This window comes from Chamaea fasciata, unplaced genomic scaffold (genome assembly GCF_029207755.1).
Source record: "Chamaea fasciata isolate MVZ Bird 193981 ecotype frontalis unplaced genomic scaffold, bChaFas1.0.hap1 SCAF_4, whole genome shotgun sequence".
NCBI lineage: Eukaryota > Metazoa > Chordata > Aves > Passeriformes > Sylviidae > Chamaea > Chamaea fasciata.
In genome coordinates, this window is record NW_027094089.1 from 57,808,492 (window position 1) to 57,826,177 (window position 17,686).

General features: G+C 36.0%; 1 protein-coding gene across 1 annotated transcript in view; it reads left to right on the forward strand.

The window, feature by feature from the left end:
• CNTNAP4 (contactin associated protein family member 4) overlaps positions 1–16,065 on the forward strand; it is a 208,929-nt gene extending 192,864 nt beyond the window's left edge. The window contains exons 18-24 of the mRNA XM_066181677.1: positions 1,487–1,726; positions 3,242–3,466; positions 4,976–5,109; positions 6,221–6,308; positions 11,729–11,947; positions 12,310–12,381; positions 15,315–16,065. Of these exons, the coding sequence (XP_066037774.1) occupies positions 1,487–1,726; positions 3,242–3,466; positions 4,976–5,109; positions 6,221–6,308; positions 11,729–11,947; positions 12,310–12,381; positions 15,315–15,508 (1,172 nt within the window). The 3' untranslated portion in view covers positions 15,509–16,065. The remainder of the gene's footprint in view (positions 1–1,486; positions 1,727–3,241; positions 3,467–4,975; positions 5,110–6,220; positions 6,309–11,728; positions 11,948–12,309; positions 12,382–15,314) is intronic.
• Positions 16,066–17,686: the final 1,621 nt, after the last annotated feature.

The window sequence follows — 17,686 nt, forward strand, 5'->3', positions numbered from 1 at the left end:
TATGACCTTGTCAGCTAAACCACAGCACTAAATGCCACATTCAGTTATTTCTCAAACATTTAAAGGAGTTGGAACTTCTCAAAATCCCTGAGCAGCCTGTTCCAATGTTTAATCACCGTTTCAGTGCAGAAATTCTCCCTAAAGTCCAACATAAACATGCCCTGGCACCGTTTCAGATTATGCCCTCTTCTCCTGGCACTGCCTGGGAGAAGAGACTGACCCCATCTGGCTACACCCTCCTGGTAGGCAGTTGTAGAACTGGTAAAGTCACCCATGAACGTCTTGTTCTCCAGGCCAAACAACCCCAGTTCCCTCAGCTGCTTCTCATATGAATTACTCTCTTAACTGTTTTATCCACTCTGTTCCCTGTCTCCCGACATGCTTCAGCACCTCAGTGTCTTTCATGTAGGGAGAGGCCACAACTGGACACAGCACTCCAGGTGTGGCCTCACCAGCGCCAAGTTCAGGGGGACAATCACTCCCCTGTTCCTGCTGCCACAGTGTTGCTGCGGCAGGCCAGAATGTCATCAGCCTTGACCACCTGGGCACAGCTGGCTCTTGTTCAGCTGCTGACCAGCAACCCCAAATCCTTTTCCAGCAGGCAGCTTTCCAGTCACTTTTCTTCAAGCCTACAGACTTGCATTGGGTTGTTTTGACCAAAGTGTAGAATTGACAGAATTCTTATTTTTTGAACTTCACACAACGGACCTCAGCCCAGCAATCCAGCCTGTCCAGATCCCCTAGCAGATCCTTCCTACCTTTCAGCAGATCAACACTCCCACTCAGTGTAGTATCATCTCCAAACTTACTGCGGATGTACACAATACCCTCATCCAAATCACCAATAAAGATACTAGATAGAACTAATATTACGACACTGTGCCCTGGGGATTAGTCACTTAATGACTGGCCATCAGCTGGGTGTAATTCCCTTCACCACCACTCTCTGAGCTTGGCCATTCCACCAGTTTTTAACAGAGTAGAGTTCACCTGTTCAAACCATGAGCTGCCAGCTTCTCCAGAAAAATTTTAATTATATCTATCTATATCTATCTATATCATCTATATCTATATCATCTATATCTATATCTATATCTATATCTATATCTATATCTATATCTATATCTATATCTATATCTATATCTATATCTATATCTATATCTATCTATATATGCCATATATGAGATATATACAAACATGCATACCATAAGATTTACAGACAGATAGACACAGGTCAGTTTATCAGTTAGTAGAATACTGAAAGAATGAAATTATACAGCTCATTCTCCTCTCCCTCTCCCTCTCTGTAATTACTTGACAAAACAGAACTCAGATGTACTTTTAAAGCTACTTATAAATATTTTCACATAAATAAGCTTGTGTCTTGGAAAATCCTAATATACTGTTCATAAGCTGTAAACTATAAAGAGGGTTTTACATATCAATTCTTTTAAAGTTTTAAAAGCTCCTATAAATTTATTTTTAGGTGGAACAGCATCCAGGCAGAAGGGATTTTTGGGATGCATTCGTTCATTACAGTTGAATGGAATGGCCCTTGATCTGGAAGAGAGAGCAAAGATAACACCAGGAGTTGAACCAGGCTGTCCTGGACATTGTAGCAGCTATGGTAACCTGTGTCACAATGGTGGAAAATGTAGAGAGAAATATAGTGGATTCTCCTGTGACTGCACTTTTTCAGCCTATGCTGGTCCATTCTGTAAGAAAGGCAAGCATGTCTTTTAGTTTTATCAGTTATTGAAAACATAAGGATAAAACAAGGACCATACAGTCCAGATAAAGGTCTTCACATCCCCTTCCAGATATGTTTAATTGCTTGCATAATACTCAGTTTACATGATGTAGATAAATATTCAGCTGAATTTACTCATTATCTGTAGGCTTTGCCAAACACTGTTCTTTCAGAGAAAACTTCAATATACACTATTTAAGGAGGAACCATATTACCCGAGAGAATCAGAATCTTCATGCAAGTTTTTTTATTCTTTGCTACTACAGTAAATCTAGGAACCATATTTTTAAGATAAAGCATTTTGATTTCTGTCTTTCAAATAGCAATCTCAAAACTAAGTCTGAATTTGAAAAACAAACCAGTAAACAGAAGAACTTAAATCTACATTTTGCTGTAAGAGGAAAGTAAGATCTTTGCAAACAGGACTGAGCCCATTTTCCAAGTTTTTTGAAGTAGATCCTTGATGAAGTTATCATACTAGTAGATGATGACTAGTCATCAAGTCTGAATTTCAAAAATGGAAATTTATCTAGAAATCTTGGTGCTTACATATCATTTGGATTTGCAAAAAAAAATCTTGCTTCCTTCACGTATTAAATGCATTCTGTAAAGTACTAAGCAAGCAGCTTATATGCCACAACTTCATGTTCCTCTAAATTAGCACAAAATGTGCCCTGTCATCACTGCCATCACTAAAGGGAGGGACCCATCTGAAGACTTTCTGTATCTAGCACTGCAGGACTATGTTATTTTCCTTCTGTATGAGGAATTATATTTTCCTCCTCTGAATCAGAAGAGACTAATGGTTGCACTGTAATATTCAGCAGAGACAGAGTAGCTTCTGTTGCTTAAAGTGTGGGATGACCTAAATAATAACTTTCAGTCAGTTTTTGTCAAATACTGGGCCAGATCACAGAAACTTCAGGAAATTTTGTCTAAGTGTGAAAGCTGTGATGCAAAACACTAAGACAATTGCTTTTAGTGGAAAACAGCTGTGAGAAATCCCAGAATGTGATTCATCCATAAGAAAAACATAAGCTAGTTTCTATTTTCCTTTTCTTTCTGCCACCTGACCAGTCTCTTCTACACAGAGATGTTTCAGGCCAAATCTAATCTGTATGTTAGGATTCAAATTGCTGCATCCACTTCTTTGTAGGAGCAGTATCTAAACAAGACAGAATATAATATGCTTGAGGATTAGGATGGTCAATAAAAAATAACCTAGAAAAAAATGCACATCTTCATGAAACAGATATTTAAGACGCATGTCTAAATGAGCTTTTGCCTTAGATCAAGTTGTGTCTTATATTTCTCTGTAGTTCTAAATGCTAGTTTCATTTATATTTACTTTTTGGTTTCATCAGAGTCATAGTCTAGAAGACATTTTATTTTCTTTTGTGGTGTGGCAGAAGGAAACAAACACACAAACAAACAAAAATTTCTAGTGTTATTTTGCATTATATTTAAATATTGAATTACTTTTTGTTTCAGAGATCTCTGCCTATTTTTGGACTGGCACTTCTGTGATATACAACTTTCAGGAATACTACACATTAGCTAAAAATTCCAGTTCTCATGCTTCTTCTTTCTATGCTGACATGACACTGACCAGGGAAGCAATTACATTTGCCTTTCGGACAACACGGACACCAAGCTTGCTGCTCTACGTCAGCTCCTTCTACAAAGAGTATCTCTCAGTCATTCTCACTAGGAATGGTGAGTTTTCAGACTGGACGTCTGGAAACACTAATGAACATCATAAATGTCAATACAGATTCCCTCTGATTTCCAGACTTGAATCATGAACTGCATATTGTCCTATTGTTTCTTTAGATGGTATCTGTTTTTTAGCTGCATCAAGCAATTCTTTCCACATGAAAAACATTCTTCCTACTGTACTTTCAACTTTCTCTACTGGTTTTTTATCATGTCAAAAATGTTTATTTCTGAAAATCCTTTAGAAATTCTTTGCGTTTTAAAGATTGGAAATGAAAATTAAAAATTATCTGAGTTGTATTCTACTCACGAGACCTATTAATTTCCATCCTCAAACTAAATAATGAAGTAAAATACTTTTGAAAGAGCATTATCCATTTCCCAAATTAATCAGAGGTCATTTCATTAAATTGATTTCATATGCTAGTTATATACCTATGAAAATACATATATGTATATACATACCTGTAAAAATACATGTAACATTATTGATGTTTCTATTTAAGTTGAACATTAGTTATTAGTTGAATTGCTCTTTTCAATACTTCTATCTAGATCTATGTGAGTTTTTTTTTTATTGTTGCTTTGGGGTTTTTTTTAATTTAAAAAAAAAAGTACAGAGTTAAATCTTCAGGTTTATGAACAAAAACTCTTCACAGTCACAGTGATTCTGTGCTCAAGGAAAGTTCTCTGCTTTTCTAGACAACACATAGGATATATATGGATATATATTGATAGGATATATATGGAGATAGATAGATAGATAGATAGATAGATAGATAGATAGATAGATAGATAGATAGATAGATACAGATAGACATATATCCATATATATATTTATGGATATAGGATAGCAGTATTATCCTCCCTGTCATGTGTCATGGGACACATGTTGCTTATGACTGTCCTGGGTCTGACATGGGTCTGGATTTCTGGAGTATGAGTAGGAAGTTGTGGTCCATCTGCAGCTGAGAAGGAATTTCTGACCAGGAAACTACGTTGCCTCTGTGTTCTCTGAGTCTTTGTGTGATTATTTGTGTACAGATGGTATTCTGGGAGTTAACAATAAGGAATGGAAAGTGATCTAGGAATTAGTACACTGCATTCTATTTAATTTTCAAATGGTCAGAGGTTTACAGGACTGGACAGGGAAAACATTATTCAAGAATTATGAGTTATATTTGAGAAGTCACAATTATGACCGCTACCAGATTGAGTCTTTTTCAGCTGATTTTTTAAATGTAATAATAAAATTTCTGCCCAAATTTTAACTCAATAATCAAAATTGAGATAGCTTATGACTATTTTTGCCACCATATCCTGCTTCCAACATTGCTATTACTCATTCTGTTGCCTTTAATTGTCACTTATATCCATTTCTCATGGCTAAGTCCTTAAACAAATCAAGCATTTGTTTTCCCCTTGAAGCACCCCTGTGAAGCAGTACATGATCTATACAGCTTATAGTGTATGTGGTGTACCACAGCTTCGCTCTCTTTATCCCTGCAGGAAGTTTACAGGTTAGGTACAAGCTAGATAGCCATCAAGATCCTGATGTCTTCAGCATCAGTTTCAAAAGCATGGCTGATGGAGAGCTACAACACGTGAAGATTAATAGGGAGGAGGAAACGCTCTTTGTAGAGGTAATTCTGTTAAGGGGTGGTGGGGAATGTGGATTATCATAAAAAAGTAGACAAGCAGAATGAAGTAAATGCAACAAGGCAATTACCCCCAGATAAAATGTGCCTTAATATCTCAAGTAATCAAAGCAAACTTAACACTCTCATGATGCACAGTCAAAATTAATATTAGCCAGTCTCTTTGATGTTAATTTTTTTAATTTGAAAAGGTCGATATCCCCTCATAATTTTATATGAAAATGCCGTTAATTGTTTGATGGCTAAATTTTCGAAATTTGGTAAGTGTGAATGATTGCTGTTGTTTTTTCACGTCTTGAATTTTCATTTCTTAATTTAAATTATGCATTTAACTACAGTACAAATACATTGCCACCCAGAAAATAATTTAAATCTATTTTTAAAACCTTCTTTGGTCTCTTTTACATCATCAAAGGAATGTGGCTATTGAGTATGTTTTGGGATTTTTTTTTTGAAATTTCATGATAAAATAGAATCATTTATGTTTTTAATGGTTGATACTAACATGTAAAATGTCTTGGGTTTTTGGGGGGTTTTTTGGTTTCTTTGGGGGTTTTTTGGAGGTTTTTTGGGGCTTGTTTTGTTTTTGTTTGTTTGTTTTGTTTTGTTTTGTTTCTTGTTTTAATTTTAAATTCAAAATACCTATATGTTGCAATTTAGTATTTGGAGGCTATAACTTGGGTATGTAGTGGTACTTGGCCAGAAGTTGTTCTGGAGGTACCCTAAGAGGCAAAGTATTTACAATATAATATTTGATCTTTATGAAGTTTAATACTGAGTGCCTTTTTAAAATGAAAAGAGACTTTTTCTTAGTCTTAAAGGTTTGGTGTTTTTATTCATCTTAGAGGTGAAAAAAGAAGGAATCAGCCAAATCTATAAGAAAAACAAAGGCTTGTTTAGTGGGATGCTTAAGACTATCAGTTATAATCAGTGATCTGAGGAAGCTGATAATCTATTTCCTGATGAGTTTTTATAAATAACAAATTCTTCCCTCAGACCCTCTTATTTTAGGCTTGATCTTATCTGCTTTTTTTGAAAGTATTGGCTACTACCTCTTCCATTATTCTACTTTGGTCTTCACTCTATCATTCTATAGGTTAACCAGCAGGAAAGAATGAAGTTTATTCTGTCTTCAGGCACAGAATTCAATGCAATCAAGTCTCTCACACTTGGCAAGATTTTAGGTAAGTGGAACACTGCAGAGTGTTCTAAAACTGCGGGATTTTCTGAGATGTGGATCAAAATGTCATTGTGGGGCATGAAAAATAATAACACAAATGCCATTGAAAGACATTTGTTGTTGCGGATTTACTCAGAGCCACAATCAAGGTAGAAACTTCAGTCTTGTTGAAATACAGATATAATCACAGATTAGTGCTTCCTGAAAAAATGATCAAGTGGGTTCTATTAAAAATAATTGTACACTTCTCTCTCATTTTGCAATCAAGCATTAAAAAACACAGCCTTGTTTTCTATTCTGGAGAAAAACAAATCTAATTGAAATACTACACAGAGATGCTATAATACTATTAATCACGTATCGTACTTGAAAAACTTCCTGTGATTAGATTTTGATGGAAACAGTGAAGAATATGATAATGTAAGTCAAATCTTTGTTGAAGATTCTTTGTCTCGTGATGATTCTTCAAAATATGTCTCTTTCTCTGAAATAATGAGCAAAATGAAATCTACATCTACAATGACCATTTTTTAGTGTTCTTAAAAGAAACTAACCATAGCCTGGACTGAAATTCTCAAAATCTTATTTTCCTGCCTTTCATGTTAGTAAAACCCAGTGATAGAGGAAGATTTGGTGCCGGTGCAAATTTCAAGGATATTTCTCTTTCCCCTAAAGTAATTTCATAGAATCATAGAAAGTTTTGGGTTGAAAAGGTCATAAAAGGTCATCTAGTTCCAACACCCCTGCTGTGTGCTGGAACACCTTCCTCCAGGCCAGGTCATTCAAAGCTTCATCCAGTGGCCTTGAACTCTTTCCTTGAGGACATGCACTGCTTCCCTAGGCAATCTCTTCCAGTGTCTCTCACCCACAGAGCATAGAATTTCTTCATTTCCAGGTTAAATCTACAGTTGTTCAGTTTAAAGCCATTCCTGTCTATCCTATTAGTACATGCACGTTTCAAACATCACTCTCCAGCTTTCTTGTAGCCTCCTTTAGGTACTAGAAGGCTGCTATAAAATCACCTTGGAGACTTCTCCACGCTTGAACAACCCAAACTCTCTCAGTCTTTATAGGAGAGGTGCTCCAGTACTTTGATCATCTTCACAGTCCTTCTCTAGATTTGCTCTAACAAGTCCATGCCTTTCCTGTGCTGGGACCCCAGAGCTGGGTGCAGTGTTACAGGTGTGGTCTCACCAGAGCAGAGAAGAGCTGCAGAGTCACCTCCCTCCCCTGCTGGCCTCAATGCTTTGGAACGCAGCCCAGAATCATGGAATGGCCTGGATTGAAAGAGACCTTAAAGATCACCTTGTTCCAACTCCCCCATGCCAGGCAGGAACACCTTCCGCTAGACCAGGTTTCTCAGAGTTGGATCCAACCTGGCCCTGAGCAGTCCCAGAATACAAATGCCTTTTGGGCTGCAAGTGCACATTGCTGGCCCATGCTGTGCTTCTTGTCCACCAACACCCCCAAGTCCTTCTCCTCAGGGCTGCCCTCAATCCATTCACCTTCCAGTCTGTATGGATACTGGGAGTTTCCCATATCAGGCTGCATAACTTTGCACTTGTCATTGTTGAATTTCATGAGATTTACTTGATCTCAGTCCTCAAGCCTGTCATGCCCCTCTAGGTGGCATGCCATCTCCCAGGTGTGTCAACTGAGCCATTTAGTTTAAAGTCATCCACAGACTTGCTTCAGATGCACTCAATCCTACTCTTGTTGTCATTAGAGAAGATATTGAACAGAAATAGTATCAGTGTGGACTCCAGAGGAGCACCACCGGTCACCAGTCCCTATTTAGACATTGAGCTGTTGCATGCACGTATTTGGATATGGTCACCCAAATAATTATTTATCTGTCAAATAGGTGGTTGTTGTTTTCAATTATGACAGTGTTATCTAGAAAAGACTGAAGAATAATTTTAAATATATAATAAAATGCGTACAGTAATAGTTATTTTTATGAGAACAATTACCAAATGCTAAATAGCTTAAAATGTATTAAAGACATTTAGAAACTATGTTTATACACCATTAAAAAAATCTGAATTATTATTTAGTTATCATTACGAGAATCTCAGTGTAGCTGATTTGTTTTCTTACTGGAAAACTAAGTACCTCTAACACAAACAGAAATATATACTTTTGAAATATAGATTTTATATATAAAACTCACACTCCAGAAAAGAACTTGTATGTAGATATGCACAGAAAATGGAAAAGAGAATGATCACTTCAGCATAACTTTAAAGCAATATTAGCTGAAATAAAAACTACTACAACAAAATTTTTTACAAATATTTCCAAACTTATAATTTGATGATAAAATTGAATCAGAAATGCATAATATTTTGAAGTGTATTAGTTTATTCCAGTCACACTCACATAAGGTTTATACCACAGTGACCAGTACAGAATAAAGGTTCTTTTATCTTTGTTATAAAATATAATATCAAACTTATATCAATTTACTTAAAAATGTCCTCTATGAAATTTAGACAAATAGTCTATTGGTATTTTGACCAGGACCAATATTGTCTCTTTCAAAGAGCCGTATAGTTACAGAAATTCAGAGGTGTGATCTTCTTCAGTTATATGATGGCTTTACCATGACACAGCAGTGCAAAGCACAGAGTTACAATAACCTCTTGGGCACTCAGCCCAATTTGTGTCATAATCTGTCCTGAAGAAAACATATGTTTCTCCCCCTTTTCAAAGAAGGCTTACTATTTATTTTAGAAATCTGATTGCTTTGGGCTCTGATTCCAGTGAAGTCCTATCTAGAGACTGAAGAACACTTCACGAAGGCAGAGGAAAAAAAATAATGAATGTTTGTTGCAGTGAAGAGGTCTAAACATAAAGAGTTAACGAAATATGAAATCATGTATTTCTTGTATTTGAAAATGTTGTTCAGGAAAACCCCAGAGGGAAGTTGTTTTTTTTTTTTTTTTAAATAATTATCTTCAGTTGAGAAGTACTTTTCTGAGCTCTTCTGCATTTGAATATGACTCGGTTTCTTTCTTCAAACAAAACTTGTGCAGAATCTCCTGCTCCAGCTAGATCCCTGTAAGTCTATGAGACCTGTTTAAGCAAGAATACTCCAAAAGCTGGCTGATGTCACTGCCAGGCCTCTCTCCATGGTTTTCGAATGATGGAATCTGTATAAGTTGACTGGAAGGTCACTGATGTTGTCCCAGCTTTCAAGAAGGGTAACAAGGCTGACTTTGGGAAACTCCAGGCCTGTCAGTCTCACTTCAGTGCCTAGTATAATTATTGAGAAGATTATTCAGGAAGGCATTGTGAAACAGATGAAGGACAATGCAGTCATTAGTCACAGCCAGTACAGGTCCATGAGAGGAAAGTCTTGCTCATCAAACCCCATTTTCTTTTATGACAACATAACTGACCTTGTTGATCAAGGGAAGCCAGTTGATGTAATCTTTTTCAGTAAGTCCTTTGAAGCTGCTCTCACAGGATCCATTTGGACAAGATGTCCAGCCCACAGCTGTGGTGGGTGAGCAGCTGGCTTAGGGGTCAGGCAAAAAGGGGTCAGGCAGTGGATGGGGTGACTCATACTGGGCACCTGCCACTGATTAGGTTCCACAGGGCCCCAACATCTTCATGAATGACTTGGATGCAGAACTCAAAGGTATGGTAAGTTTGACAATGATACTAAATTTAGAGGAAGTACTGATTCCCTTAAAGGCAGAAAGACCCTGCAGAGAGGCAGCAACAAATTGGAGGGCTGGGCAGTTGCCAGTTGTATGAAGTTTAACAAAGACAAGTTCCAGAATCTGTAGCTGGATGTAAGGACATAATGGGGAACGAGAGGCTGGAAAGCAGCACTGGAGAAAGGGACCTGGGTGTCCTGGTTCATGACATGTTGAACTTGTGAGTGTTTTTGAGTGTCACTTTCAGTCAGTTAAATTTTACTTCAACGGGAAAGTGGATGATGGTAGTCTTTCCTAAGCCCTTTCACTTTTATCACCAATTTTCTAGTTAAGGAGTCAAGTGAAATCAAAGGATGTAAAATATTTCCTTTCCTATTATACATATATGCAGTTTAATAAATGATTCATATAGGAACTAAAAAATAATAGAAACCACCCCCCTCTTGAGGTTTTCAATCTGACTCATATTTAGAGGTATATATTTTTATCACAGGGGGTTTGTGAAAATGTTTTCTTGCCACTTCACTGCTAATCTTTTTCTTAACACATCCCATCCTAGCAGATCCTTCAGGGCATAGTGGTAGATATTTAAAGCAGCTGCAAAGAAAGCAGAGACAGTTTAACAGCCAATATCTTATGTAATCCATCAGTGTAGGTGAGGAGACTTTTGGCTGACATCCATCTATCTAGTAGTCTATTATCACTGCAATAAGCAGAGATAAGTGGAGGAAAATGCTACTCTGCTATTTTGCCACATTCTACCTGAACACATTATCCCATTTTTTGCTATTAAGCTTAATTTTATTGAGGAATGCACTGTAAAACTTAAAATTATTATGGTAGTTATTGTAAAGATCACAAGTTCATTTGTGGGTTTTAGGACAAGTTGGAAGTGAAAATTAATGAGGTGAAATTCCCATTTTATTTGCAAATTTATTTCCCTTATGAGTCCTCCTTTATAGCTAGTACTTCCAGAGTTTTTGCTTAAATTAGAACTGTCAGAGTAAACAAACCGTTTGTTTTCCACATCAAAAGTGGTGCATTAGTGAGCATTACCTGGTGAATTAACAGAGAGTTCTAACATGCACAATACTTGTCACATGTGTTCAGAAAGTCAACTTGAGAGAAAAAGTGAGGAAGCATTTTTTTTTCCTCCCTCCTTGTAGTGCTAATAATGGTATCATGTTTTGAAATGTACAGTAAATCTGAACACTCACTCATTTTTAAAAATTTCACATAAAAGGTCTTGATGGATTTCAAGAGTCTGGGGATCTGAGATCTTCAGGGTTTTTATTTTGACAGACTTGGTGGTGCTGGAATGACGTAGATATATGAGTCTATGGAATGAATATGTTCCAAAAATATTTATTTGTGAGAAGAAATCCAATAAAATGCATTTTTCTGGAATTCATTTTTCAGTCTTATATTTTTGCAGAATGAAAAACTGTTGCATTTAAATTTAAATACTTTATTTACAATAGAAACTTTTTGCTTTGGAACTTGCTATATGAATTTAAAAGCATTTCCCTCAGCAGATTAGCAACTGTCATCTGTTAAAAGAAAGGGGGGGTGGGGGTTGAATGTATTTGTCTTTTCGATAAAGTCAGACAAGAAAGGGATTCAGTGAATCTACATATGTTGCTGCAATTCAAATATACTCAGAGGAACACAGGTTAATTATTCATTTATTCTTCTGACACTTTATTTTGTACTTTTGCACTATGATTAATTGTGTTCTGTTCCTTTTGATTAACAGAAAACAGTGATGTAGATGAGGAGACTATGAAGGCAAACTCTCAGGGGTTTGTTGGCTGCCTGTCTTCAGTGCAGTTCAACCACATTGCTCCTTTGAAGGCTGCACTGCACCAAAGCAGCTCAGCCCCTGTCATTGTAAAAGGGCGTTTCACTGAATCCAACTGTGGAACTTTAACTGGAGCTGACTCAACATCAAGTGAAACAACACATTCATTTGCAGGTAGCATATGGTTATCACTTATTCTGATCTCTGATGCAAAATCCAAATAGAATACTCATGACCTGAATCTCAACTGACTTTTTATTTTTCCGTGTGGGTTAATATCTCAGGAGTAGTTTGTAAATAATTCTCTTTTATATGTAATTCCTTTTCTCTAGCCTTTCTCTTTTCATCTGAATGTTTACATTTTTCTATTTATCTCTGCAAAGTGTCATCTACATTGATGTTCTGTGCATGCTTACTGACCCACACTACTGCCACGGTACCAGATTGTAAATGAATTGTAACAGTGTGAGAATTTCTTAAAAAAGCACATCTTCTATTTGTCTGTCATTTTCTTTTTTTTCTTTTTTCTGCTGCAGATCACTCTGGACCAATAGATGAGGGAAAGCCCTTAGCTAATGCAATCAGAAGTGACTCTGCAATTATTGGAGGTAATAGAGACTGTAATAAACCCACAGGAAACTTTTTTTTTCTAACTGTGAATCTGTCAGTGATGAAGTGACAGATGTGTCATAGCTTTGTGTGCATCAGAAATTGGTAAAAACTCTTCATTTTACTACAGTTGGTAGATAGATAAAAGTCAATCATTGTTTTAGAATACAATTGATCACACTCTCCTTATTTCATAAATTAATGCCATATTTCCATATATTGAACATTCTACTGAAAAACATTTTAGTAAGGAAACAATTTCAACCTGAATTATAGTGGTGTCTATTCCTTTAAAAAGTACTTGGATTTGTTGTGAAAAAAGCATATATTTAAAAAAGAACCACAATTTCTTCTTGATTTGCCAAAAAAAATTACCTTTCGCTATAAAGTCAAATTTAAAATCTTTAGTAAATCTGAACTAAGACATTTTCTTGAAAATAGGAGGTTTAACACTGCTTTAATCAATCCTCTGACAGTCTGAGGAAATTTCAGTCTGGTTTCCTGTTGGGAAGGCAGTGTATTCTTGGAAAGACTTTCACTTGCATTGAATTATAGCTTAAAATGCATGTTAAAAAATAATAAAAATAGTTACTGTTGTTTGAAATACGATCTCCTCATTTTCTTCTTGTTTTGGTCATTTTTATCAGCTCAAATAGAACTATAAATGACCATTCATAAACTATTTTCAAAATACTTTTTTTTTCTTTTTTAATCAAAGGAATAGATGAAGAACCATGTAGAAGTCAGTTACTTCTGAGTGAATATGGTGATAGTCCCTTTAGTGTTTATGCCTGTCAGAGCAAATAGAGCATAAAGCTTAGGATGGATGTGTGTGCTTGAAGTGCAGGACTGATTGATAATCAGGATATACAGGTTTCATCACAGTGCCTTTCTGGATGTTTGTCCTTAAGATACATCTCATATGAATCCTATGGATATTCATATGAAATCTACCTGTTCTGTCTCTTAGCAGAAATGAGGACTACTCAAGTGAGCCTTAATAGGGACAGTTTGGGGTTGCGGACCCTCATCAGAAACTGAACTCCTTTTACCAATATTGAAGCAAGTATATGCCTCTGTCAGTTCAAACTTTCTTTAAAGGCATAGTATCTTCTCCTATGACAATCATCCTCTGTGAGAATTTCTGGGAGTATTTCTTCTTTTGGGAGGAGGCGAGAAAATAAACTTGTTTTCACTCATAAAGATGATGTTTTTGCAGTATAGTTGTTTTTCAATTTGCATAGACACTTTGACAGAAAGGGCAGTGGAATGAAAAGGTCACCCCCTGTATCTTTTAGATTCTAAAAATATTTACTTTCTAAGAGTTTTTAAAGCCTGAGTAAATAGTGGAATTTAGTAGAATAAAACTGTCCAGGCTTTTTATTGAAGTTAAAATTGTTCAGATCGGTGAATGGTTGAGTTAGGATAAGAGCCTACAGTCACTTTTGTGTCTTCCATTTAATCACTGATACCTGCTATGGTCAGTGCATGCAAAAGCACACTGCGTGACCAGTGACCTTTAAGAGGGTAGTACCAAAGATACTAAAATGGGATTATTAAGCCTAGAAGCTTCCCTGCTTGTAAAGAGATACTTATGTCTGTATAATTTTATACACACCAAATGAAAATTTTACCATTGATTTCAAAGAAGGTCAGAATTTAAAAATATGTTTTCTGAATTTTTTATATGTCTAGCTTTGTCAAAACTGGCTTTATTGTTTCAAAAGATTATTTTCCTAAGTATCTGTACATAAAGATCACTATGTACTAGATAACTTAGTGTGGGTGGGGATTTTTTAAGTGTGCTAACAACAAAGTGCGCTCACAATTTTTCTTCTGCCTATTTGTTTAAAAGTCAAAACAAAGCAAACTGTGCACCATTCAGTAAAATTTAGTGTTAAACACCCTTAAATGAATATAACTGAGTATCAGTTCAGCTACTTCAGACAAAACAAGTTTATAGAAAAGTCTTTAGAGAGAGAATCTACAGTGATTGAAATAAAAGAATGATAGTTCTAGTTAATATAAATATAAACAAGATTTACTTAGATTGCAAAGTCCATTTCAGAGAAGGATCTACTGTATTAAAAACTTAATATTTCTACGATGATGAGTGGCTGCTCATAGTAGAGATCAAGAAAATTGGCATATGCTGAATTTTGGATGTTTTTATCTACAGTGCTAAGGGACTAGGTATTTTTATTTTTCTTGCAGTGGTGACCAAGTTGTGCAACAGGCTGTCCCTTAGTCTACTGTAACTGAGCCACTGCATTACAACTGCTATCCAGACTGCTTAGTGCTCTTTCCATCCCAACAGCCTAGTCCTATTTTCTGCCTTTTTGACAAACATGATGCATTTCCCTTCTGTTTCACATCTCCTCGAATTCCTCTCCTGTCCATCCTCTGACTCATGAACCTAAGGTCCTAAGACCATTATGAAAGGATGAATGAGGAAGAGAGAAGATGGGCTGACAGTCTGTAAGGTCTTGCTTACCTCTGTGAGAAGCATCTCACCTTACTGTTCCTTATCTTGGGTTCCCAAACCAGTGGAGATCTAGGACTTGATAGTGAAGGAGAAAAAGAAACCCTTTTATTGAAAATACTTTAAAGCCCCTAGTGGTTTTCCATTCAAAAATTTTAGAAATGGTAATGATCTGTGAAATTATTATTATTATTATTATTATTATTATTATTATTATTATTATTATTATTATTATTGTTGTTGTGCAAAATTTCAAAACAATCACCATGAAACTTATATTAGAGTGCTGTTTCGGATTTGAAAGTAGCTATGTCTTCTCATTTCTGAGGCTTTCCTGTAAGCCCTTCCATTATGTGATCTAGTCATTCCTTCTTTGTCCTGCTCTCTGACTTAACATGTTATTATCTGTCTGTCCTTTCTCATTACTTTTTCTCTCTTTTCTTCTTGTAGGTGTGATAGCAGTTGTCATATTCATCCTACTTTGCATCACAGCCATAGCCATACGCGTTTATAAAAAGAAAGGCATATACTCAAAAAATGAGGCAAAAGGATCTGAAAATGAAGACAGTGCTGAATCTGCATTGAAAAGTGAGCTCAGCATGCAAAACACAGCCAATGAAAATCAAAAGGAATACTTCTTCTGATTGTCATTAATGATTTAATCCAATATAATAATGTGACAGTCTGACTTTCTTGCTAAGGCAGGATGCTCTCACTGGACAGAAAAAGTTCTTGCACACTACCCCAAATGCAATGGATTTGAGACTTACTATATTCGATATGTTCAGTCTCAGTGATTGCTGTAGCAGGCCTCTTTAAGTTACATGCATTCCTTAGCTATTATACCGTAAATGCATCTTATGTAACAGTGAATTAGATATTGTAACCAATTTCATTGTTGGTAGTTTCCGGCTGTTCTAATGTGACCTTCTACAAATGAAGTTTAATGTTCACACTGAATATGATTTTTGAATGGGAGAGTTGTTATGAATTTTCTTTAAAATTTGATTGATGATTTTTTGTTCAAGGTGAAAGGTAGACTCTAATACTTTGTGTTACTAAAGAAATTCTCTGTACTGCATTATGGTTATCCGTCTTACTCCCTAAAACTGAAAATGCCTTTTGAGCTGCTGTTGGCTTTTGTCAGCATCTGCTTTTGAGCCATGGCATTTGATGTCCAGAACAAATTGTATTTATTTCCCCTGGGATGTGACTGATGTCTTCATTATCCCTTACTTTTGGCGGGCTTACCAAAACTTAAGAGTGTACAGTGGGTTGAAATATTTTAAAATCTCTTTTGCAGTAGATTTTCACTTACGGTCAGGTGATGCCACCAAGAGACTCATGCACAATCTGGGCATTTTGAATAAACCTGGGGGAGAAAAGGCAAGACTTTTGCTTGGAGAGATCAAGTAAAAGACTAACAATTGTTAATTTATCTAGAGCGAAAACACCAAAAGATGATCAAGGTTATTGTCCCTGGAAATTAGTGATGATGCTTCTGTCAAGAAGTAATGCTCAGTGCACTATTGGAGATGTATTCTCTGGAACTATGGATCTATGATTTGCTCCAGACCTCAAGACTAATTTATTCTAAATTATAGAAATTATACAGTGCATGAACATGAACTACATGAGCACTTCCATTGTGCACTCTTAATAAGTACCTGTTATACCTCTGTGAGATAAGGTCTGATTACACCACTCAAACAGGCGCTTACTATGCTGACAAAGTGAAAGCTATCTACGTTGTACAAACAAATTTTTAGTTACGAAGGTTAGGTTTAAATTGTGTAAAAAGAAGATTGTAGGGTTACTTTAGACACCATAGGGTATCTGAAATACTTGTGTGGCCTGACGTGAATTTCATAGATTCTGCAGAAGGTATATGTCTTTTGGAAGAGACATACAGGAATTGGGTTGAAGGCATCATAAATGGCATTAGATGACAATAATTGACCCACACAAGGCATTTATTGGTTTTCCCTGGTCAGTTGACTTGGATCTCAGAAAACAAACAGGATTTCTGTGACCTTGCAGACTTGATTCTGAAATTTAAATATCTTCCAGAATTTACTTATATCTACTCTCATTGAAAGCAATGAGAACAGTCATTGTTTTTCTATTCAAAGAATCAAAGCTGATTGTGAAGTGAATCTTAGAAAATGTTTATCACAGGTGCCCAACAATCTTATAAAGTCATGGAAAACTGACATGTTATGCCAAAACCTTTAATATGCAAATTTCCTTACATAAATGGTAATTGTAAATATAAATATCCAGCAGATATTTTTGTTTAAAACTTATTTTCTTCCATCCGTCTTTACTTTCTATTTTCAGAATTCTACCATTTCTTTCTACTTCCTTCTATACAGATTTACTTAACTTTTAGGAAAAAAAATATTTCTTTTTTTGGGTGTCTGGGTACTCTGCAATCATAAATTGTTCCAATTAACATGTAGTGCTTTCTTGTTTTCATATTTTGCAATTCTGTTTGCATCTCTGATAGATTAATCAGGCTGAGGACGAAGGATCAAGAACTGTATCTATGTTGTGGATTTGATACAGTTTGCTTCATGATAAGAGGCCACCTTTAGGGGGGCCAGAGTACTGGACTATTCCCAATAAATGATGAAAATACCTTGTTTGTGGATGGGGAGTGGTGGAGGTGAAAGCCTCACATAAGTCATGACAAGAAGACTTTGAATTATTAAGTTTACTGCTTTGAACCTTCTCATATACCTATTTTGAAGTGAAAATTATGACTCCTTTTTGAGGCTGTGACCTCCACGTTTTATAGTGGAATATAGTAACAATGTGGG